Consider the following 25873-nt stretch of genomic DNA (forward strand, 5'->3'; position numbering starts at 1 on the left):
ACACACACACACACACACACACACACACACACACACACCCAAAGAAATAAACCCCTCTAGTTAGATCTGCCCTCTAATGGATTCCGGCTCATCACAACCCCACATGTTTGGTGCGCAGTGCATTGAATGCTAAACTAACAGTTGGCAATTAAACCCACCCAGCAGCTCTGAGGCAAAATGGACTTGTGATCGATTTACTTCCAATGAGTCAAGGAAACCTTACAGAACACTTCTCTTCTTTAACCCGGGGGGGCCCCCCAGCCAGTCGGCTGGTAGTCGCCATGGAGACCTTTCCAGTGTGCGCCCTGTTGTTGCCTTCCAGTCGATCGCAACCCAGAGTGTCCCTACAGGACAGAGGTGAACCGGCTCTCGAGTTGATCTTTATGGAAGCCAGCTGCGACGTCCTTCTCTCGGGGCGTGGCTGGTGCTTCAACCGCCTATGTGACAGCAGGACTTCTTTTGAAGCTGCCATTAGATAGAAGCAAACGAAGGGGCTCGGTGGGCACAACCCTGGGTGTTGTGAGTTGACATCCAAGGGCCTTGCAAGGCTGGCAACCCCGCGTGGGTGCGGGCTGAGCTACTCCTCAAGATCTTCAACGGTTCAGTCACTGGTGTTCACGAGCGTCGCCTTTGTGTCACCCAGGAACCCCTGTTTCACCCTAGGGCTCAACCCACAACCTTCTAGTCAACGCAGCCCTCCGACCAAGGTAGAGCTACCCCTGCAGGCCTCTGACATGAGATCTTTATGGAGTAGAGAGCCCCGCCTTTCTGCCGTGGAGCTGCTGATGGCTTTCAAACCGCTGACCTTTCCATTCGTGACCCAATGCTTAACCCACGGTGCCACTAGGGCTTCACTCTAGGGCCGGTGCAGGCTAGCCAAGACTACTCTATTTTTTATTTTTTTAGCCTATCCTTAAAAGGGGTTGTATGCAGGCCCAGACAGGGTATAGGGCTAAGCTTGGGGGCCTCGGGGAAGGGGAACACTTTACCATGTTTCACAGGCAATTTGCTCATATTAATCAGGGAGTGCACACCATTCAGCAAAGCATCTTTTATGAGGCAAAGAAGGGGGTTCAGAGAGACTGTTCATTGGTGGGGGTGCTGTTAGGTAAGCATGGGACTGCTTAATCAACAATGATCTGAAGTTTAAACCCAGCAGCCACTGCAGGAAGAAGACAATACTGTCTTCTCCTATCGAGCTATCCAGCTTTGGACGCCCTGTTAGAACCACTACATGGTGGAATCTACTCAATGGCACTGGGTTTTTTTTTTGTGTGTGTGTGTGTGTGTGTTGCTTTCCTGTGGGAATAGCAGGTTATGGTTGGAATAGCAGGTTATGTGCTTGGCTGCTAATCCTGGGTACTGTTCAAACACACCAGCTGTCCCATAGGAGAAAGACGAGACTGTCTCTTCTGGTAAAAGTTTGTCCTCTGGAAACACAAGGGGCAGTTCTCTGCCCTACAGGCCAACATGAGGTGCAAATGACTCAATCCCAGTGAATGATGGCTGGGGAGGGGTAGTCTGTGAAGATTTCTTAAGCTTCCTTCCTTGTTTTCCAAGATCACAGAGCTCAAATAAAATACCACATTATGTATTAAGAGCAAATAGGAGGAACTAGCTGAGAATAGAGAAAGGAGTCAGATAAAACTCCTATGAAAGGAAGAATTTGGGTTCTGTGAGATGAACCTTAGACTGTTAACCCAAAGATCAGTGGTTCCAACCTACCAGCAGCTCCTTCGAAAAAACACGAGGTTGTCTGCTCCCATAAAGGTGTACTGTGTTGGAAGCCCTACATGCTGCCGCTAGGAATCAGAATCAGCTGGATGGCAGTAGCTTTGGTTTTAATTACAAATTAACTGACGCTTCTATAATGACTCTGATTACAAGAATAATTGACACCAGAAATGATTAGAAATCTTGTTCAAGATTCACATGTAATGATAAGACCCTTGAACAGGTCCGTTTGCTTCCCCAGCCCCTCGTATATTCTGAGCATCTGAACCTGCGGTCCATCCCACCACGATTAGGCCAATTTTAACTCATAGTGACTCATGTCAATCTTAGCCCTAAGTAGGGTTTCGGAGACTAAGTATTTACAGGTGGAATTTCATCTTCCTCCTGCAGAGCAGCTGGTGGCTTTGAACCATGACCTCAGCGACACAAGAACTAATGATACAATAGTCTGTGCTTGATTTTGAGCCCCCTAGTGGCCCGGTGATCTACTTTCATAAGGACTGTTGTCAGCTGCTGCCCTTGGGCCTATTCCTACTCATGGTGGCCCGATGTGTACAGAGTAGGGGTTCAGGTAACACGTAGTGGGTTTGAATTGTTAAATCACTCTTGGTTAACAGTTCATTGTTAGTCACAAATTCTACCACCCCCTCACAGGAGCAAAATGTGACAGTCTGCTCCTATGAAAAGTTACAGCTTTGGAAGCTCTGTGAAGCAGTTCTACACGGTCTGATTGGATCACTATGAATCAAAATCAACGTAACCACAGCGAGTTTTGGTGTGATGCTGTGGATTAGTCATTGGTCTGCTAATCACACTGTGATACAAACAATTTGGTCAATCCTCTGTAGGGTGACCAGGAGTTTGAATCGGCAGCATGGCAGTTGGTGAGATTATGTAGCAGGCCTGTAGATAACTGCTCCCTTTGATAGGGGAGTCTTCTTGCCAGCGACTCCCCTCTCCCCCATCCACATCACCCCAATATGCTGAGTTAAAGAGTCTCTGCCAAAGTGTTTCCAATCATTCATGAACAATAACCTATTTGCTCAACACCGGCGTGTTTGGAGAGCCTCCACCTTCTATTAAATTAATGAAGTCTCTTTTACACTTAGATAAAGTATGGCCACCCAGGCTTAGACACATTTACACACTTGGGGTATGTCTGCTGAGAAAAGCTAAGACAGAAGAGCTTCGCAGCATTCATGCTCAGGGATGAAAGTGATTATGTGCTCATGACAGGATGATAGTCTGAAATGGGGTGTTCGACACTGTTTCATAAACTTAAGTCATGTATTTAACAGAAGACACCACTGTGAATGCAGGCCTCCTGTTGCTGTGCTCTAAGTCAAGGAGACAGCTGGAGACTCCCAACGTCCTGTCTTCTTTCCATACCCCTTACTGTATCTGGGGAGGAGAGGTACTTGGAGACGAAAACTAACGAAGGAAATCTGATGAAGCTGCAATACTATCTCATGGTAAGTAAGAATTTTTGTCCCAAAGTGATTGAAATCTTTATCAAATATATAAAAATGTGAAACTATTCTTTCAGGACATGGCTGCCCACAAAATCTACACACTCCTAAAAGCAGTGTTTCCATTTCTCTACTGTTCCATGAAGCCCTCTTGGCTCTGCTCCTGACACCACACCTAAAGGAGAGTTTGGTATCCTGGAGGAACACCCAGGATGTCCCTTTCAAATGCTCTTTGAATTTGGGGGAACAAACAGAATTTTAAGGGGCAAGATCGGGGCTGTAGGGTAGATAGGAAAAGGTTTCCCAACAAAATTCTCTTAGGCCAACCCTTCCTAGACGTCAAGAATGAGCATTGTTCGATGGGAAAACCAAATTCCTTGGTGTAATTTCCTGACCTTTTTATCTCCAATACAGTGTTAAATTGTCTTCATATTTTTCACAGTAAGCCCCTGCGGTCCTTCCTGAAAATCTATCAAGTAACCAACTACCCTTTAGGTATCCGAAAGCCCTGCTGGAGTCCATTGATTCAATTGGCCCAGTAGATTCATTTGAAAGCCACTGTGTTGATTGGACTTTTTTGGAAAGCACTTCAATGGGACTGACACAAGAATTGAGAAAACGTGTCTGCAGTCATCCGCTGTGTGTAGAGACATGTAGAAATCATTGTGGCTAGAACACACCCATGCACATAGGAACTGGGGCCCTAGGAAGGATATTTTAGACACGCTTCATATGAGGTCCCATTAAACACAATGCGAAAGTGGGATTTATAGTCAGAAAAACCAGGAGAAAGTACTGGGAGTAAGGAACATGAAGAGAAGGGACGACAACAGCACTTGCGACACTTTAAAACATTTTAAAGTCTGCTTACATTCTGAAGGTCGTGGAAAGAGACAAGCAAAGAGAGACCAGCACTGGACGGGGTTTGTGTAGGAGGTCTTGTTTGAGGAGAGTGGAAGGTGCCCACACTCAGTGACTGAAGAAGGTGGGGGAGTCCATCGCCCTGCAGACACACATTCTTCCAAGAAAATGCCCCGACATACCAGCCCACCGCTTTCCACAGCCAGCTGTTTGCTCTCTTGCAATATGCTGTCAGTGATAGACACATGAGACCACAGGAAAAATTACTCAAGGAAATAAAGGAAGTACCAGCAATCAGGTATATACCATAAAGTTTCAATGACAATTTTATCAACTACTGATCCCCCAAATACCCCCAAAGGTACCTGTTTCCTCTGAGGATATATTGCTACGGGGTCACTTTTTTTTCTTCAGGTGTTTTTATGCCTATGGGCACCAGAAGTCCTTGATGCTCTGTTTTTCCTTGATTCCTATCTTTGATTTGTTAATAGAATTTGACCTTCTTCTGCCTGTGCTTTGGGCAGTGCCTCAAATCCCTTTCAGAAGAAGCGATGGTCTGTATGTTCCACTTGCAAAGGGAATGGTATTGATAACATGGGCTCCTACAATCCTTCTACTTTGAATCTGGCTTCCTGGCTGCCTCAAAAGGCTGAGCTGAAGAGCAGTTACTGCTAATGGGCACAGAGTTTCATTTTCTTTTTGTATAAATCATTTTATTGGGGGCTCTTACAGCTCATCACAATCATACCATCAAGTTGTACACATGTGTGCAAGTTGTACACATGTTGCCATCTTCATTTTCAAAACATTTTCTTTCTACTTGAGCCCTTGATATCAATTCCTCTTTTTTCCCTCCCTTCCCACCCACCCACCTTCATGAACCCTTGATAAATTATTATTTTCATACCTTACAATGCCACTGTCTCCCTTCACCCACTTTCTATTGTTCATCAGCTTTGGGCTGGGTGGCAGCGTTGTATATGTCCATGCTTATGATCAGTTCCCCCTTTCTCCCCGTCCTCCCCCCAACTTCCCCCCAACACTCATGGTATCGTTACTCCCATTATTGTTCCTGAGGGGTTTATCTGTCCTGGATTACATGTATCAAGAGCTCTTATCTGTACCAGCGTACATGCTCTGATCTAGCCAGATTGCAAGGTAGAACTGGGTCATGATAGTGGGGTTTGGGGGCGGGAGGAAGCATTAAAGAACTAGAGAAATGTTGTGTGCTTCTTCCGTGCTATACTGCACTCTGGTTGCCTGGTCCCTTCCTTGTGACCCTTCTGTGACGGGATGTCAAATTGTCTATACATGGACTTTGGGTCTCGACTCTGAACCACTTGTTTGCATCAATATGATTGCTTTGGGTTTTGTGATGCCTGATATCTGATCATGTAGGCACCTCATGATCGCACAGGCTGGTGTGCTTCTTTCACGTAGGCTTCGTTGCTTCCCTGCTAGATGGCTGCTTGTTTAACTTCAAGCCTTTAAGACCCTAGGAGCTATATCTTCTAATAACTGGGCACCATCAGCTTTCTTCACCACATTTACTTATGCACCCATTTGTCAGGAAAGTGAGTATCACAGAATGCCAGGTTATTGGAACAAAGTGTTCTTGCATTGAGGAAGGACTTGAGTAGAGGCCCAATGTCTGTTACCTTGACATTTAACATATAAATATATGTACATAGCCCTATATCCCTATTAGATATTAATATCTTTACATGCCTATATTTATACCTCTATAAATGTCTTTGGCCCCCTAGTTCTTTCCTCTATTGCCTTTTACTTTTGGCCTGGAAACAGAGTTTCTTTAGGAATAATAAAAAGGTCTGGCATGTCCTGTTGTAATGGTTACAAGTGTTCTGATGTTTTATCTTGATTACAATTTGGTGCAAATGCTCTAATTTCCATTTTGTCTTCTTCTGAACCTAGAAGAATAATTTCGTTCTGACCAAGTATGTTGTCAAATTTTGATAAAGGCCCCAGGAGCACTTGACAAGAACGCCATGTGATTCTGTGATCACTGGGAGAAAGGGTCTGTTATTTGGGTCACTTACTCGTTTGCTAATTACATTATCCAGACCTTCTATATCATTACTATATGCTTTTATCTCTACTAGTTTCCCAGCATGTTCTATCAGTTAATAAAAAGATTGTATTAAGATCTCTATGTATGTGGATGTGCATATCTCTTAGTTCTGACCGTTTTTTGTTTGTTTATATTATTTGAGGTTATGCTTTGGGGTCTGTATAGATTTAGAATTTTAGTATATTCCTATTTGACTGATTATTATGAAATTTACTTATATACTTTTCTTTTATAATGCTTATCTAAAGTTTTTCATTTGTCTATTATTAGTAAAAAGAACTACATCTTTTTTCTATTCCTCTCAATCTTTCTGTATTCTATATTTTGTTAGTTGTATATAACTTGCTTTGCTTTATTTATTTGGTCATCTAGTTAACTCTTTTGATGATTTGATTTTCCTTTTATCCAATGTTAGTTATATATTACCATTCCATTTTTTTTTTAAATCATCCTATGGTCCTTGAAGTGCTCATACTGCTGGGTCTCACATCGTGAATTCGTATAGGGCTTGTGTATACTGCTGTATATATTTGAAATTTGATAAGGAGTCATATGTAGTTGTTTTCTGTAAACAAAATTCATGTATTCCAAGATACATGTTTGATAATTTGCAGTGGTACTTAAACCTGCAGCTTCAATTTTTTTCTTACCATACAGAATTTTTATTTCTTCAGCCTGAAGTGCTCCCTTTAGTAGTGTAGTGAGTACACGCCAGTGATGATGATGAATTAATCTTTCGTGATTGTTTGGGTCTGAAAATGTCTTTATTTCATCTTTATTTTGTGTTCTTTTGCTATGTGCAGATTTCTAGGGATTCCATTGTTTCTAGTTAGCATTGTTTTAGTTGAAAGTCAGTTATCAGTCTTAGTTTGACATTTGTAAGTTAATGTATTGCTTTCTCCAGAGGATTAAAACATTTTTTTCTTTGGTTTGATTATTGTGCACAGATGAATGATTTTCTTCTTATTCCTCCTGCTTGATTTATTTGAGCTTCTGGAACCTGTGGGATATCACCCCTCGGCTTTGAAAATTTCTCAGCAGTTGTTTCTCGCAATATTGTGTTTGCTAAACTTATGTATTTTTATTAAGCCATTTTCCTTCTCAGACATTTGGTGTCCTTCTACATCCATCTAACTCTAATGGACATGGATTTTCCTCATTCATCTGTCTATTTTTTAATCTATTTTCTTGGCTACATCAGTCTGTATAAAGTATATTAAAAATCTTTGTTCGCTAACTTCAATACTAACACTATTTGTGGGTCTGCTTCTACTACTATTATTATCTTATTAACTTAATGTCTTTTTGCTTTTCATGTATTAGGAATGTGTTGTTCTAAAGTGCTCAGCTCAACTTTCCAATGTTCTATGCCTTGAGGGTAAAATACTCCAAATATATTTAAGGGGAGACTAATGTATATTTCAATAGGGTCCATCTTTCTGCGTGTGTTTCCTACACACTAGAAGACAGCAGGGATATAAATCTGTCTTTTGTCGCCTATTTCTAGCTTCCTACTCAGCCACAGAACTAAGAACGTGTGCAATGAGTAAAACGATACTGGAATCAAGGGTCTTTCAGGCTGCCAAGCTCCCACCTCAAACCAGCAGCATCACTCTCTCCCCCAGTTGACAAGCCTTTCAGGGCCACACGCAACATTTGGTAATGCTGTCACCAAAAAACAGCCTGCTATTATCTGTGATCTTTAGGATGCATTTTTGCTTTCCTGGAATTGTGATTTTCCTAGCCCTCATTTTTTCTGAAGTTTAAAAAAATCTTTAGAATACATGTCTTTGTCTAAGTTTTCTAGACTTTCCTGAATCTTCATCCCAATGGATTGGGCCATTCATACTTTAGTCCGAGTATATTATGAACTTTATTTGGAAGAATGGTGGTATATCAGCGGCCGAGGGAGGAGGTGAAGCTTTCTCCTCCGGGCCAGATTCAGATGACTCAGAAAGTCATCGCGATCGTGCTACCCTGTCCCGTAGTGTCACCATGAGTTGGAATCGAAGTGACACGAAGTGACAGTAGAGTTTTGTGGTTATTTGGAAGCCATAGTCTCAAATGTTAAAAGGCTTCTTTTTTCTCATTTGAAATCTTGTATTACATATGGTTTCTTTTTTACTACTCATATTCTTATACCGTTACTTAATATATGTTGGTGTGATTTCTTGGTTAGAAAAATTTTGTGGCAAAGATATTGCTTTTATATCTTGCCATTGATCTATCATAAAATGGAACAGAGCACATTTAAAGACCAATGCGAAATATCTGATATGGGGCATGATAAATATTCATTATGATCACAATTATTCTAGCTTTAGCCTTGAAAACCTTGTGTAGTCCATATATCTAGTTATCTATTCATATGTATACCATCATTCTCTGACCCCCTGCAAATGGTCTTTATCAAACTCTGCTCAAGGTTTGATAGAGTAAGTATACATAAAAATATGTACAGCTTTTCAAAGCTGCTTACAAAAATAGTGGCTCTTCACATTGTTTCTTAAGTGTCAACTCCATCTGAGAAGGTAGGGCAATGTAAGGTTTATTTCTTATGATAACTTGTCTACTTCTTTCAATTAGGCAATAAGTATTTAATCCATAAGATTGATTCTGTTCTGCCTACTCTGAAAATAAGAGCTTTTTTTGTTTAATGACTAGTATTTCGCAGTTACTGTGAGTGTGCATATATATCCTTATGTACATATACGTAGCCAGACATTTATAACAAAAACCTCTACATTATACACATGTACGCATATGCATGTGTGCCTATGTATGTGTGTGTACTCTATGTGAGTATGTGTGTTTGATTAATTTATTTTTCTTACTCTTCTTTATTCTTGGTCTTTGTATCTGCTTTGTGTTCACTGTGCTGACATTAGTGTACTGTGTCCCTATTGTTATGTGCTGCGGAGTCAGTTCTGATTGATAGCTACCCTGTAAGACGTGGTGAGCTGCCCCACAGGGTTTCAGAAGCTGTCAGCTTTAAGGAAGCAGACCACCAGGTCTCCCTCCCGTGGAGCTGCTGGTAGAGTTGGAACTGCCAACATTTTAACCAGGGTTTCTGTGTAAGCCACACCGAAATTTGAAAATGGATGAAAGAACCTATACATGTATAAAAGCAAATATAATTACCTTGGTACCAATGGTGCATTAACTTTGATAATTAAACCACCACCACCAAAACCTCTCCGCCATCGAGTGAATTCCAACACACAGCCACCATTAGGGAGAGAGGTGAGCTATCTCTGTAGGCTCCTGAGACTGTACTCTTTAGGAGAGTAGAAAGCTTCATCTTTCTCCCTCGGAGCATGCTGGTGGTTTCGAACTACTGATCTTGAGGTTATTAGCCCAATTTGTAACCTACTACACCACTAGGAATCCTAGGTAAGCAATATAAGCATACTGCAGGAGGGTCAAGTTCACATCCTTCATGTACCATTTAACAAATAGTGAATCATTAGTAAAAAGAAAAGACAAACCGCACAATGTCCTAAGGTTGTTTTCTTCTCATTTTTCCTGATCTACATTTCATTCATACCTAATCTAATAATTTTCCATTGATACAATCTCAGCTTTTAGTTGTAAACTTTACATTTAAGTCTTTATCAAAATTTGCCACTGTTTGGGAATGTGGAAGTAACTGGAAAGTGATTTAATTTTTTTTCTTACTTTGATAATGGAAGATGAGCAGAAACCTCCAGTAGAAGATTTGATAAGCAAGCTCTGACAATGCCAGAGTTTGGAGATCCATGCCATTAGTGAATTGTGAGAAAATTGAAAATTCTTTAATGAGGACAATATAGAATTTTCTCTACAAAATATAGTTATTTGCATGCAAACTTTATACTACTAGCAATTTTGGTCTCTTTTCCAGATGCAAATTAATTCTGCTCATTAAAAAAAAGGAAAAAGTTAATTTTGCTGATGTATGTTAACCCAGATGACAATGCTGTTTGAAGCATCATTTTCAAATAGAGCAGTTTGTGAAATGATTAAGGGACTTTCTTATATTGATTACACTCCTGAATCAACCTTAAGTTGCGCAAACTTTTTTTTTTTTTTTTTGTAAACCTGTACTCTACTCAACAGGTTTGGAATATCATACAAAATGAGTACATATTATGGACCAATGCTGGAGCAAGATGAAAAACATCAGAATTCAGTATACATCATTAACGAAATGTATTCTGTAGTTTTCCACACTTTCCTGTTAAGACCGTATTACTTATTATTTTTAAATTATTACAATATTTTTAATAAATAAAAGACTTTATTTCAAATATAGTTTACAGTTGTGGGTAATTGAGATTGCTTTCCAGACACTAAAATTTCATACTAAACAGGCAATATACAAAAATGATGGTTTTCACTTAGGCTTATTGAACTTCTGTAAGTGTTCTGAAAATTTTTTTTTCATTGAATCAACAGAAACACCAATAATAAAGCAAATTTCATCCTCTTATTTATATTTTGAATAGCAACAAATTACCATCCCATCCCATATTCATTTGCCAGTTTTGAACTTGGCAACAAGGAGAATAAAATCCCATGTATTTTGACGTGAATAATAATAAAAATGATATATTGGTATCAGAGCTTTACTATTTTATTGTTGGTGGAAAAATAAAAAAGTTTGCTAAGCCAATAGATAGGAAAAAAAAATAATTGTAGGGCAGATATTTAGCTGACTTAAGTAAACCATTTTAAAGAATTTTAAGCATACAATTTACATACTAATTACAATGTTTACTTATAAACACGTTCTTGGAATCTTTCACCAATTCTCATCTTGCTATTAAGTTATTTTATAGATGCAAGGAAAATAAATAGATTCCACCCCCCCTCCCATAAACATTCAATTCAGGCATTGAACTAGCTCATGCTTGTCTTCACCTCCATTGTTATAGTTGAGCTTTCAGTGAAACTGTGAAGCCATAAATAGGGGTGACTTCTGAACCTTTAAATTTGGTTGTCATGACAGTATTCTAATTTTTTTTTAATGCATGTATGTAGTTCATCAAACACCAACTAAATTTAACAAATTGAATTTTTGGGGGTGGGGCAGGTAAGTAGGTAAATGGGTTCCTTTTTGCTATCGCACTATTTTGGGGTGAGGCATTGTTCAAGCCCGCATCAGCAGGAAAAGGATTATTCCAAAAGGAAAAAGTGAATTTAAGTTGGTAAAAGAAAGGTGTGCCGATTGGGGCTCCTGTACCTTGTGTGAGCCAAGGTTTCCTATCCAGACCAGGTTTCCCCATCTACACACTTAGCATGTAGAAAGTAGGAGGAAACCATGACCAGGGTCGCCATAGGTGGTCAGTTGTAAACCCTGTACAGGATCTGTTGTTCTCAAATTCTACAATTACGTATTTTCGCACTTGCATGGAGACGCCGAAGCCTACCGCTTGGACAAAATGGGCCACGTCAGAAGCAAAGAAACAAGGATCACATGAGAGATGGTGCCTAACCAAATGTCCCCCAAAACCATTACAAAAGAGAAAGCTTGAGACGTCTGTCAGACTCTTTACCCCTGGTTACTCATTGACCCTCCTACCCTACAGACAAACAGAAAGTATGGTATATACTGCAGTCTCTGGATGATAGAAACAGTTAATCATCTACAATCTATCAAGGGGCCACGAGGGTTTGGGGGGAGGGGGAGGATGGAAGGAAAAAAAGAGGAGCTGATCCCAAAGGCCCAATGGAAAATATTATGTCTAGAAAAGAATGATGGGATATATGTACTAATATGCCGGATACAACTGATGTATGGATTGTAACAAGAGTTGTAAGGGCGCCCAATAAAATGATTTTTTTTAAAAAACAAGAAAAAGACCAGTTAATACATTTGGCTAATCGATGAAATGTTTAGAGGTCTGTGTTCAAACAGAAGTGCATCAGAATAAAGGCCTGGCAATCTATTTGTGAGATACCAACCACTGAAAACCCTCTGGAGCCCGAGTCTACTCTGACACACCTGAGGTCGCTTTAGGTTAGAGTTGCCTTGGTAGCAGGTGATATGGTACATAACTGGATCTACAGGATTTGACATGTAAAAAGGTAGATGGAAGGGAAAAATAACTCTGCCTCCCATTTGTTTCGAAAATCAGAGGATTTAGAAAAATGATTTGGAGCTCCTAAAATTTCTGTCCCTACCCGCAGAGATTGTTTCTCTGCATTGGGAAGGGAGCCCAGGAATCTACATTTTAACAGGTGATTCTAAAAAAGTAGGTGATCCTAAAGATTGGTTAGGCTTTATAAAACACCTTTGAATTGTATACTATAATAATAGCCAAAGTGTTAGTAGAATATGATTTCTGTTATACTTTATATTCATTTGAACAAGATGTTCCCTGACCTTGTGTTTTGACATTTGTAAAAACAAAACAAAACAATGGGATAGACAATAATTCAGACAGGAAAGTATTAGACATGAAACTAATGCTAGGAAACCATCCCCTGGTGGTCTAGACAAGCTCAAATGGCCATGTGGAGGACAGGAGACTTGTGATTTTTTCCTGTTTCATTGGAAATTTGTAGAATCCAAGATTCAACGTGTGATAAGTTCAGAAATATCCATTACTCAAAATTAGACAGCAGTGAGGTGAAATTTTGTTAGCAATATTAGTTACTTATCATCCTAAACATAGAGATTTCCATACAAAGAACACGATGAACTACAATTTTGAGGTATAAACCTTGTCCTCCCCCTGCCTCAGCCTCACACACACACACCAAAGGCAATGTCAAGGCTGGGGAAACAACACTGCAGGGGCACAGGCTGCATGGCTTTCTAGTGCATTAGACTCCATTCGACATAAGCTACGTTCTAACGTTAAAGTAAAGCTATACTGAGATGCATCATAATAAGGTCTGGCTCTCCTTGTGCTAAGGTCCACCTATAAAAGTCAAACCTATTAATAAGTGGAGTTTATTTATATTGAAATATGCCCCCCCCCATATTTCTTTTAGTCTTTTTTAACCTTCATAACAAGAATTGGAAAAGAAACACAGTATAATAGTTAAGAACACATTTGCTGTTTTTATTGGTGCCTTGCATGGCAATAATACTGGGGGGAAAAAAGAATGCAAAAAAACAAAAATAACCCCCCCAAAACAAAACAAAACAAAAAAGGTTGGTGCCAACCCACGCTTTTTTAAAAGAGTACGTAAACTCCTGTTTTATTTTTATTGTGGCATGAATGATAACATAAAACCCAAAACATGAAAATATACAACTTATATTACACTATGTGTTATGAACAAAATATAAATCTATAACTCTATGTTATATTTACATAATTATTTATTTTATTAAATTTCAAGTGAGATGGTAGGTTGCACATACTTTGTTTTAAGCTCCAGGCATTTGATTGTCTCTGTTCTATTTTTCCCCCCATTATTACTGGTAAAATCCCAAATGCTAACAGGACTACGAGCTTTAGAGCCAGTGGAGCTATATAAATACTGTTTCGTGAACCAGTGACAGAAACACTGGGGAGGAGAGTATTCAATCAGTAGAAAACTCAGCAAAACATCATCTTCAACTTCGGAAACTGCTGGTTATACGTAACTTTAAAATTAAATACTGTAAAAGCCTGACTAAACAAACACTCATGCCCTATAAGACAAATAGACACTTGAACCACTTTCAGTGGGCCCGTACCTTTCTTTGCACCCCCATTCGTTTTTATTTTACGTTTAACTCGATAGACACATTTCGTTAACCTGCTTTTCTAAATACACAACTTTGTATTACAAGTCAATACTTTTGCCATGTAAATGATGACTGGTTATTATCTGTGATGGTTACATGTGAGTGAAGAGGCTTCTCCTGGGAACGGTACCAACTTCTGGATTTAAGAGAAATATCTGAAATTGGCTCCCAAATGGTTAAAAGTAATTTTCTATAAGTTGCTTTAATTAAGGTAAAATTCTACTTCAGAAATAAAATCTATGTAATAATTTCATCAAATAAAATTCCTTTATATGTGTTCTCTCTAAAGGGTTTGGTCTCAAAAATGATGGTTATGCTCTTTGGGAGGGATTTTATACCTGGTTAACTTTTAAGTGCAGATACCAAATAAATTTTAAAATGGACCTAAATTAGGCATAAAGGTACTGAAGAAGAGTTTTATATTTTTCCAGTTGTAGTAATTAGCCCAATTATTAAAAATTCATAAGTAAACAACGTTAACCTCTTTTCACCAGTGATGTTCTCTTAGATTAATACTATAACAATTTTAAGAAAAGCTGATTACAATACGCACCCCCCCCACCAACCCCCCGCCCCATCTGACAATCTGACACGTTTTTCATTCATCGCTGGGATGTGTGTGTGTGTGTGTGTGTGTGTGTGGTGTGTATGAGAGAGAGAGAGAGAAAGGAGAGGAGGGGGTAGAGAGAGAGAGAGAGAAGAATGTAGCAAGAGAGAGGGGGTAAGTAGGAAAGGAGAGAAGAGGGAGATTGCTCCTGGTTTAATTTACTTTGACTCATTTCTTCTACTGTAACTTTCTGGTCATAATGGGGGACAGAAAAGGAGTACAAGGTTTTAGGATCCTTTACAAAAAAGAAAACTATAAAGAAAGAGAAGAAATGATAAAAAAGAAAAATATAAAGAGAAGAAATGATAAAAGGTTATTAACATAAGTTGCTATTTATAGCACCTTTCAACTAATGACTTTCAAAGCACTTTAAAGTTAATATAATTAATTTCTATCACATCCATTTTTTCCTGTTTTCTTCCGAGGCACATAAAAGCAAACTCATGAGGACACCTGGTGAACTACACTCCGGAATAAGAGAACGGAATGAAGGCTGTGAACTGGCTTTCGTTGCAGTCCATGCCCAGTTTAGTCTTTCTGACATACACCTACCTAAATAAAATTAGCTTCTGAATTTCAGCAGTTAAAGGTCACCATTGACAATTTCATTGTCCCTTTCAAATAAAACAAAAAACACCCAATCAACCCAAAAACAAACAGAAGTGTTTTGTCAACTCACTGATACGTGTGTTAAAATTGGTTTCCCCCACAAATGCCCTCGGTGGCATCTACCTGGAGCTAAAACAAAGTATTCTTGTAGCCCAAAGTCATGAAATGAAAACAAAGCATCTTTATAACATGGTGTAAATAAGTATCCAGCAAATGTGAAAGGTGAACCCACAATAAGTCTGAAAGAATCTGTTCACAAAGACAGAGAACAAACCTTCAAAAATCTGTTTTCACATTGTACATAATAACGATATAAAAGCAAGTGTCTATTATTTTCCTTATCCAGAGTGCTTAAAAACAAAACAAAAACATAAAAATTGGCTCTAGATGACTGTGGCAATTAAGTAACTAAAATGAGTGATGAGAGCAGAAGTTAATTAAGATTGAGCACTACCCTCCCATTAATCCGCTCTTTTGTATTAAACACAAGAACTTGATATTGTTTGGGACCAAAACATTTTTTAAAGGGAAAATTATGGAATGAGAAGTAAAACTGCGGGTGCCAGTATGTATATGTATATATACATACATGCATTTATGTGATGGAAATTAATTGTAAATACCCAAGAGCCTATTGGCTGTACTTCCAAATCAGAGCAGAATAAAATAAAAAGGGAAAAATAAAAATAAATTATACATAACTTACTAATCTGGGAACAGCTGACCATTATTATTATTATTATTACTATTATTATTATTATAATTTTTCATCATCATTATTATAACACTATCAAAAAGAGGCAGTTCAAATGAAAAAACAGTCATCAAAAACAAACAGAAAAACAAAACAAAACCTCCGACATGCAGGATATGATCAACTCCTCCAAGCAAAACCCAGAGCAAGTCTTTTGAGAGAGAGAACAATAAAATGGATTTTTTTTCCCATTGATATGTTAAAAAAAATTAGGGTGGTGTTTGGGGATGGGATAGGAAAATGGTATCTGGAGTGGAAACCGTAGCACATCCGAACTACTGGTTGGAGTATTTACTACCTGATGCTTCAATACAGAAAATGGCCATTGATTTGAAAAGATTCTGCGTTGATTTGGACAGGCTGTACAACTGCCTTGGCATTTGGTTGAAAAATCTAAATAAGCCGTCCCATCACCATCAGTTGTTTCTCTATACTCTTACTCTGCTGGACTCAAAAGCTGGACGCCAGTGAATCCATCTTGCTGCAAGGTCAAGCGTAGTGGGCCGGGGTCACTGGGTGGAGGCAAGGTCCACAGTTGCCAGCTGCAATGACTTTAAATCAATTATTTTTTGTTGTATGAAATATACAAGGCGCTCATTTACAAAATGCAAATGGTCTCTGTCCCACTTTGTGGAGGGAGAAACAAATGCCTTATAAAATCATGAGATCCATTTCCTGTTCAGGAAAGAATGAAATGTTGAAGAAATAAGCTAAACCAACATTTCTGGAAAACAGTCAGATGAACTCAGTGGAAAGAATGATTGTTTTTGCTCTATCAAACAAGAAAAGCAAACAGAAACCAGTAAGTAGCAAAAGTTAGTGGGGTTGATTGACCAGGGAGGAGGGACATCTGGGAGCAGTTTGCTAGTAGCTTCCATGTTATACATGCACACATCCCTATTACACAGGGCCACCTGATCCATCCAATAAGCATCATATTAGAAATTTAAACTATAATTTTGAGCCCTATAACTGGTTGTCATTTGAAGTGCAAAGTCAAGGTCACGGTTACTTCCAGACCACTCACTTGGGAGGATGTGGGATTTCATCCCCAGATGTGGGTTTAACTCACAATGGTCCAACGTTATTCCTATTAGTACCATAATCACACACATAACATACACACGAAAATCCAAGATCAGAAAATATTTTTTTCTCTAAATTTCTCTCTCTCTCTCTCTCTTTTCACCTGAGAACAGCACCTACAGTTTCCATTAAAAAAAAAAAAGTCAAATCTCACCAGTTGCTGGTATTTCAGGTTTTTCAAGGGATTGTCTAAGTTATAACACTGTCCTAACTTAAGAAGGAACAGGAAAACAAGAAGAGGGGGAAACGGACTGGGTCAACAGGTCAGTACAAATTTGGCACTTGCTCTACGGTGCAGTGTGGTGCGCAACAGATAGAGAACATCCTCTACGGAAAGCATTGCTTACTCTGCAGTGGAGCAAGGAAGTGACAAATGGGCTCGTTTCCCTCTTGTCCCATGTAGATCCTTCCCTCTTTAGAGTACAGAGTTGGAGGAGGTGGAGAGGAGCAAGAGAAATGTCTCTCGTCCTGTCAGGTGCCTTACCAAAAAGAAGACCAAGAAGAAGGAAGGAAAGAAAAAGGAAAGAAAGAACGGGGGAAAAAAGCCAGACCCCTCCCCCCACCCCAAACAAAACAAAACGTATTTCTTTAAAAAAAAATTGTAGCACAAAACAACAAAACACATTCACAAGCCACTTGTTGGCACTGTGTACCTGAGTGAGAATTTCTAGAACATTGTAGAACAAACAGCCATAAAGTTTATTAAAAAAAAAAAGAAGAAGTTGACGGGTAAGAACTTCAGTGCTTGGTTGTAGCAGCTGAATTACTGGCATTATTTTACCCATAGCTTATTTCAATCTCTTGTTGATATTGTTGTTTGCTTGCTGTATTTTCTTTCTTTCCAAGCCTTTTGAGGCTGAGGTCTATTAGTCAGCTGATGTCCCAACTAGTTAAGACTAACAGTTAAAGTAACAGTCAGTGTATGAGAAAGTTAATGTGCTTGGCCACTGGTAAGGATAAACCAGTTAGGGCTTCTTTAAGTCCTAAGGTCACAACAATCTTTTTGACCCTTATCAGTTGGCTTGTCCTGCAATATGGTTTTCACTGTCACTCCCATAATCTACATCCGGATCATCCTCTTCCTCATCATACTCATCATACATTTCTCCATTGATGTCCTCAGCTTGTATCTCTTCTTTGATATGCGGCTCCTCTCCTTTCACTCCATAAGTGCTCTGGATGACAGGCATCCCCGGCTCTGGGCTGCTGGACACGCTGGAGTGCTCTGAAGGCAGGTGAGGGGAGGGCATTCCTGCCATGGCGATGGCTCCAGGGTACACAACACCAGCAGTGGCGATGGGGATCTGTGCTTGTTGCCTGTCGGAGGGAAATTCCCAAAAAGAAACCATGGTGAAAAGATAGTTCAATGAAGGCTTTACCTAAACCCATCCGAGTCATGCTTAGTAATAGCCAATTCTAAGGAGCTGATGTTCATCCTCTGTCTGACATTTAAAAGATTGCTTTTTACTTTGACTCCAAAGCACTGCATAATGCTCTAAAGATTACAAGGCGCTGAAATGTATTAGCCATTTGATCCTTAATTTATTACTATCCAAATATATATATATATTTATACAAAAACAGAAATTAATTTTATAAAGAATTGAATTTAAAGATAATCATATTTTGGTGGAAAATCCAAGAGAAAATTGTGGAATATTCTCAAGATAAACCTTTACTACTTAGACCTTGTATGAAAACTGGTAGAACAGTGGTTAAAGTACCCGACTGCTAATCAAACAACAACAAAAAAAACAACCACCCAAACAAACAAACAAAAACACCCCCAAACCAAACTCACTGCCATCATGTTGTCGATTGTGACTCAAACATTGGTGATGTAACCCCACAGCCACACTGCAGGAGAAAGCTGGGGCAGTAGCTTCCACAGAGAGTCACACTTGGAAACACTCTGGGGTGGTCCTATTCCGTGAGTCAGAAGCTACTCTGGCCTTGTGTTTGTGTTTTGGTCCAGAACTCACCAGAACTGAACAATATCAAATTTCCCCTAAAACAGTTTTAGATAGGGTAGGAAACAGGACTGGCTCATGGATGTAAAATGTAAAATAACGCCACAGAAAGCCCTTTGCTGACAAATGACCCACACTTGGTTTGAAGTTCTATTGTCACTGTCTTGAAATTATTAATATTTGTAACTAAGAGGCCCATGGTTTATTTTGCCCTGGACCCCTCCCCACCCTCAATTACACAGGTAGTCCATGCGGGAATGGATTTATAGATGTCTCCATTCATCCATCCCTATGTCTCCCTTCATCCAGAAAGTTCTGGACTTTGTACTCAGACTGGAGAAGAGTAGTTTATTTGTACATAAACCATGTCTCTTTGGACAGAACTGACAACTTATTTCAAAGGGATGTTGACAGAGCTTTTGGTAAGTTATTCTCTGGTCATTTTAAGCACATTAATTTTTATCCTAACAAGTGCTTGAAAACGTAATTTCTGTTTCCAACACGAGCTCCTTATTTCTTTGGGTGTTTTGGTTTGGGGGAACAGGGGGGGGGCACCAACGCAGCTGCAGGGTCTGACAACTGTGGAAAGCCTGATCAGGGAGAGCGGTGCTCTAATTCACGATGGAAACCCCCCCTTCACAGCCTGGCTGAGCCGCGGTGCGCTCCCCCAAGACTGCGCTCCACCGAGGCTGTCCAGGGTTCACATCCAACTGTTTCTTCCTTTCAAGATCATTTCTTACGCGGAACTCTCTCAACTGAGTGTGAATCATTTTAGAATTGAGCACCGGAAAATCTTAGCAGGAATAAATACCCAGTAGGGAAATAGCTAGCAATCAGTCTAAGTTGTAAAAAGCATTTTCAAAAGTTATGTACTTTCAGAATCTGTTTTTCTTTATCTTTTTTTTTTTTTTAGAATCTTTTTCAATCCAGCTTTCAAAGGGGCTCCTGTGAGAGCCACTGTCTCCAGATCTAGGAGTAGATAAGCATGCATGTATTTTTTTTTTCTTTTCAAGATACTATGGGAGGGTAGTCTCTGAAAATACACTGTGCTGAGTTCTTCTCTGTGGCTAAACACATTTGTTTGGTGACCCATTAAGATCGAAGGAAGTTTTCCTTTTGAGAAAATGACGGAATTGTCTGTACCCAACGTTGAAGTACTGCCGCATCTCCTGCCTCCTGTTCCTCATGATCGCTTTGTACTCCCCGATGCGCAACTTCTTCCCGTCCACCAGGCAGGTGCGCTTCGGCCGGGGCTTGTACTTGTAGTCAGGGTATTTCTCCAGGTGCTGTTTGCTGAGACGGGCTTGCTCCTCATAATATGGCTGTTTCTCGAGGTTTGTCATAGCTTTCCAACGAGACCCTGTGAAGAAAGGAAGGTTGGGTTTCCGGTTTACCCAGTTGGTAAGCATCCTCAAAAGATATATAGCTGAGAGCTAAACACCATTTAGTAAAAATGTTGTTAACTGATCAGCTTTGACTCAAAGATTCAAGAATTGAGATTCTATAAACACAGAGGTATTGACTGTTTAACCACGTAACCTGTGGTTGCAAAGACATGACATGTGTGCGTGTGCATGTGTGAATCCCCGCCCAACCCCAGGGCTTGACCAATGATTTAGTCAAGCTTAAAGGTCCATCATTTTATGCATATGTCTTTCGTTTATACTTTAAGTCATGCCGTAACTGACACTAATTAGCTATTGAGTATTTTTAAGTAGACTTACATTGTTTACTTAAAAGGATTCCTAACATATTTTACAAATAATCCTTATTCTTCCCAAATACAAAAGCTTATATGAGTGATTATAGTGGAAAATTTAATAATTAAAATTATAATAGTAATGAATATACACCATGCTAAAAACTTTTACATGTGCTTTTATTTTTACTTATTACCACAAATTTGTGAGATAGGTAACATTTAAATCTATATTAAGAGATGATAAAACTGTGGTTCAAATAGATGAAAAATTTACCCAAGTTTGCAAAACTGTTAGACAGCAGAGCTGGGGCACAAACTCAGGTTTAACAGAATCTAACCTGTGTCACAATGCATGGCCCTTACATACATATATGCCTGCCTATTATTTGAGGGTAAATAAAAAAGCACTGCTACAAAATCATAGCAACCTTTACTAAACACAATTATCAAACATTATGTCTTGATATGTCTTTCACCTAGGTCCATACATTTCTCTACCCTTTCCCCAAATATATCTGTGCTCTTCAAATTACTTATCCAAATGGCAGTGTTGGCATCTTCAAGGCACCTAAATTGTGCTTCTTTTCAGTATTCTGTGAGTTTGGGGAGTAATAAAAACAACAAAGTCTATGAGGGAAGTTCAGGACCGTAGATGGACAGGGTTTCGAACAAAAGCCTCCTTGGACGACCCCTGTTACCTTTGAAGAATGAACGGTACGCTGTCATAATGGCAAACAAAACAGAACTCTGTTGAGTAATTTCCCTTTCCTTTTTCTCACCAATTCCGTTTTCAGGGTTCTTCAAACGTCTTCATAAAAAAGCTCCCATGATTGCTCTGCGTCCTTTGAGAAAATCTATCAAGGTTATGCCTCTGAAATCCTGAAAAAGTTCCCGTAACTTTCCAGCTCATCACTTCTCTGAGAGCTGCATTGGTCCTGCAGAGCCCTTTGGAAACCACTTGTGGGATTGGGTCCTTTCTTTGGAAAGCACCTTACTGAGACTACAGCGTGTGTGTTACTAAGAGATGGTGTCTACGGTCCTCCACTGAGCACAAAGTACAGTGTAAGCATGTTTTATTTGGAGTAAACCTGTGCATGTATGAAGTGGAACCCCGGCAACGACACTTTGTGACTCGCCCTCTTTCATATGGTCTACTGAGGGTCAGACTTAAGATGCATTATGCTTTTCACTTCCATTACTACATAAAGCTGTCACTTCCTGTGACGTAATCTTTGCTAGTAATGAGAACCTAATTATGTTTTCGCCCCTCCTTTTCATTCTTCAATTTGGCTTAGAATACAAGTAGGGCCGAGAAAATCACTTTAAAGATGATTTCTAAACACTTCTCAATGTACACTGATTTAAATAAATTTGATTCTCTTGGTATGGATGTTTGTAGTGGTACTGAAAGTGTAGTAATAATGTTTACTTTTATTAATCAGGGATCCTGAAGGGGGTATACAGACTTATAAATATATATTAATTTAAACTCAAATAGCCAGTATTGGTTTATGCTATAAGATCTACCTAAGTTGCAGTTCAATAATAAAGCCTTATTTTTTTTATGTCCTTGCTCACATTTCTGCTGAATAAGCATTGTCTAATGTTAAATCAGTAGTTCAGTCATACTATTGGTGTTACAATCTCAAAGTCCTGATTGACCCTCTCTAGAGGTATTTGAAAGCAATTAGGTTATTCTTGGGCAAAGATAAATACAAACAAAGCTATAAAAATTATTGAGCTGAATCAATTCTCTCCATGGAGTTTTTGCAAGTAGACATACCATTGTGTGCATCTCAGATCAGGGAATGGGAAAATAGCTTACCAGGAATAAACTATTGGCCACATCTGAATACAGGTGAAAAACAGATCAAGGATGGTTTGTTTCAATGAACTTCATGAACTATAAACAAGCTCCCCACAAAAACAAAGAAATCCACATTCACAATTAGTACAGGAATTGCCAGGTTCCCTTAGCAGAGTAAATGTTCTCACAGATCAAGTAAAATATGTTTCTTTAAGGGAAGGAAAATGGTATGCCTTACAGTTACTTTGCTTTAGAATGTGATCATTATGTTTATATTTTTACTATGTGCATGATGAAGTATTAGGTACTGCATACAATTGGAGAATAAGACAAACGTGGCTTTTGTTTTCCTCAGTCTTATATCTTGTGTAGGAGAAATGCATTTAACATCCAGTTACAAAATATTATTTTAATTAAAATTGTGGAAAGGGCAAGAAGCTATGAAAGCATATGATGAAAAAATTGAGATCAAAGTTCTGTAGATCCAAAGATTTCACTTATAAGCACAGCCTTCTGTGAGCAGTGTTCAAATTGCAAGCCCTGATGCCATTTCCTCCTTCATATTTAGATTTTATTATTCACAATCTTTGGGGCACACGGGGACTTCACTTCTTCTGTGTTGATTTAGTTGATGCCTCACTGAGATGGCTGCTTGTTCTAAGACAAGACTTTTAGACTCTAGATGCTATTTTTTTCTAATAGCTGGATACCATCTGGTTTTGACAGGCAGGAAGTTTAGTGATAATGGGGGTTGTTTCCACCAAATGCCTATGCTAAACGAAAATTAGCTGGCCATGCCACAATAAAGGGGTTTAAAAGAAGTCAGGCACACATTAGAAACTTACGGGGAAGATCCAAAGTTGGGCATATGCAGGTTAAAGTCACCTGGGCATACAGATTAAAGTCACCTGGGCATGTTCACAAGAAACCAGCAACACTACATCAGGCATGCACCTAAACTCAGCCACTAAGAATGTCCAGTACCCTCAACCACAACCTCACCCCAGGTTGGTGAAGGAGGGGATAACAAGCAGGAACAGATGGCTGGAGCTCTCTCTCTTCCAGTTCGCCTCCCCCACGGCCTCCCGTTTCTGGCCATTTTACACGTGAAGGGCTATTTTTGTCCTTGAATTCTTGCGAGGTCCCCAGTGCAGCCATACATGCTTTCCAGGGATGGCACGTATTGAGAGACTGTACTGCTTCTGCTGCATGAATTCCTGCAGCATTGAGTAGGAAGAACTGGGGAAAACCATCCCAGAAAACCAACCGTTTCTTCAACACACTTTGCTATCGCACCCATATCTTTGTGAGCGTGACTATTGAGTAGGGCCATGTCCTCAGAACTAATTGTTCTTAGCTTGGGGACAGAAATAACTGTGTGCCTAACATCCATTTATATATCAATGGTTTACCTAGGTCTCTGGTTCACTTTAGAATCATCACCATGATTTTAGAATAGAGAACATTATAAATCACCCACCCATAAGGTGAATCTATTGATAGAAGGCTATGGATGGCAATGGAAGGCCAAAATCCTTTTGCAGAGGCCCCACATAGATGAAACCTCTGAATTCCCTCTGACAATAGTCCAGGGGTATGAATAGTCATGGCATCACACAAAGAGCAGTGGAAAGTCAATTGTGGCAGATGTAGTTAGGTTCAAATGTAAGACCTCATCATTTGATCTCCATTTTGACCCATTTTAAAGTGGTTCCAGTGTCAAATATTTTGTGCTTTCTTTTAGGTTGAGGTTTTCTCAGTCTTGTTTGCTCCTTTTTGGTTTATTTTGTGTGTGTGTCTGTATGTGCTTTGTATGAGTTTCTGCATATGAAATACAGAAAAGGTAAATCCATACAGACAGTAGCTGGATTAATAATTACCTAGGGACGTGGCAGGGGAGGTTGGAGGAAACAAGGAGCTAACAACAATGAATACAAGAAGAAAATGTTCTGAAATTGATTCTTGGGACAACTGCACAACTCTTCTTAATAAGGTTGGATGGTTAATCTGCATGCTATGTGAATTAAATGCCAATAAAACTATTCAGAAGGATTTTCCTGAACAAACAACTCCTACAGAGTCAGAAAGAATCAAATACTAAGGTGGAGGAGAATAGAATGGACATGGTCTACTGATTGGAAGGTGGATAGGATGAAAGAGGAGTGGCCTGGCTAAAATGGAGAGGAAAAAGTGATGTGATATGCATATTTAAAGACATGGGGTAATAAGGATAGGTAAATTATCAGATAGATGGGCTTCTAAATTGGCCCTGAGTTTGAAAGACAAAATATTTTGTCAGTTAATATTTTACTTTCTTTGAGAGTACCATGGAATCCTCAGCTACATCTGAGAACATGGCCAGATAATACGAGGTTTTTGTTTTTTTCTTCAAAAAATAAGATAAAGCCAGTTTAACTGGGGCACAATTGTGAAATAGTCCATTCATAACTCATGCAGAATAGAGTTTAAATGTACTTGCTGGTAAATACAGTTCTCATTTTTAAATACTAACTTTTGAATAGGATTAGCCGATTGGTAAGTTTGGTTTGGGTTGGTTATCTCGTAGGACAGAGTAGCACTGCGCCCACTGGTTTCCGACACCATAAATCTTTAGAGGAGGTGAGAGCCACATCTTTCTACTGCAGAGTGGCTAGTGGTTTCGAACTGCTGACATTGTGGTTAGCACCCCAACCCATAATCACTAAGCAAACAGGCCTCCTGTATACCTCTGGGAGAAAGAAAAACATCGGCTTGATTTGGGTGTGACTGGTTGCTTATTCCAGGCCTCTGAGCAGGGAGTTTGTTCCCTGCTGTTTTCAAAAGGCTGGCTTTTTAGAAAACACACAAACAAATGAAAACAAAACAAAACAGAGACAGAGATAGACATTTGGGTGTTTTTCCCAATTTCAAACATTTGATGCTCAAAATAGGGGGAGGGGGTGGTGACCTTAACAGTGTTGTCTTCCTTTCTAAGTCTGGGAATAAAATAAAAGTAAAGAGTTCAGGATGAGTAGCAGTGTCATCTCCAAGGGTCTGTAATGAATTTGCACATTTTATTCTGACTACTGTATATCTAATCAGAAAAAGATGTCCCCCAACTCCTGATCTAGTGCCAAACAGTAAAAGGTGATTCCTTATGTTAACAATTTCAGCAGAATGGCTTATTAAAACCAGATTTTAGGGTATTATAAAATGCTTAGAAGCCCTTTAAAATGTCAACTAGGATCCCCAGAGACTACGTAAAATGTCAACCCAGCTCAAGCGCCTGTTTTAAGCAGAATGAATTAGCGGCATGCTGTCGGAGGCTGTTATCCAAAACAATCAGTAAAGAGGAAAACATCAAGCTTTCTTTGTATTTTTAGACGAAATGGGTCATTTAAAATGGTCTTGTGGATATTTGAAGATCGTTTATTTATCTGAGGCTATGACTAAATACTGAAGTCCCAAACACCTCAG

General features: G+C 39.3%; 1 protein-coding gene across 3 annotated transcripts in view; it reads right to left on the reverse strand.

Annotated features, from left to right (window-relative positions):
- Window positions 1-17506: 17506 nt before the first annotated feature.
- The window catches only part of LOC101662850 (SRY-box transcription factor 5), a 234923-nt gene continuing 226556 nt past the window's right edge, over window positions 17507-25873 (reverse strand). For all 3 annotated transcript variants that reach the window (XM_004700182.3, XM_045288472.1, XM_045288471.1), the window contains 2 exons: window positions 20052-20268; window positions 17507-18255 (listed from right to left, as the gene is read on the reverse strand). In XM_004700182.3, the coding sequence (XP_004700239.2) occupies window positions 17952-18255; window positions 20052-20268 (521 nt within the window). In that variant the 3' untranslated portion in view covers window positions 17507-17951. The remainder of the gene's footprint in view (window positions 18256-20051; window positions 20269-25873) is intronic.

Source organism: Echinops telfairi, unplaced genomic scaffold (genome assembly GCF_000313985.2).
Source record: "Echinops telfairi isolate 266 unplaced genomic scaffold, ASM31398v2 ScPeMD7_21;HRSCAF=78, whole genome shotgun sequence".
Taxonomy (NCBI): domain Eukaryota; kingdom Metazoa; phylum Chordata; class Mammalia; order Afrosoricida; family Tenrecidae; genus Echinops; species Echinops telfairi.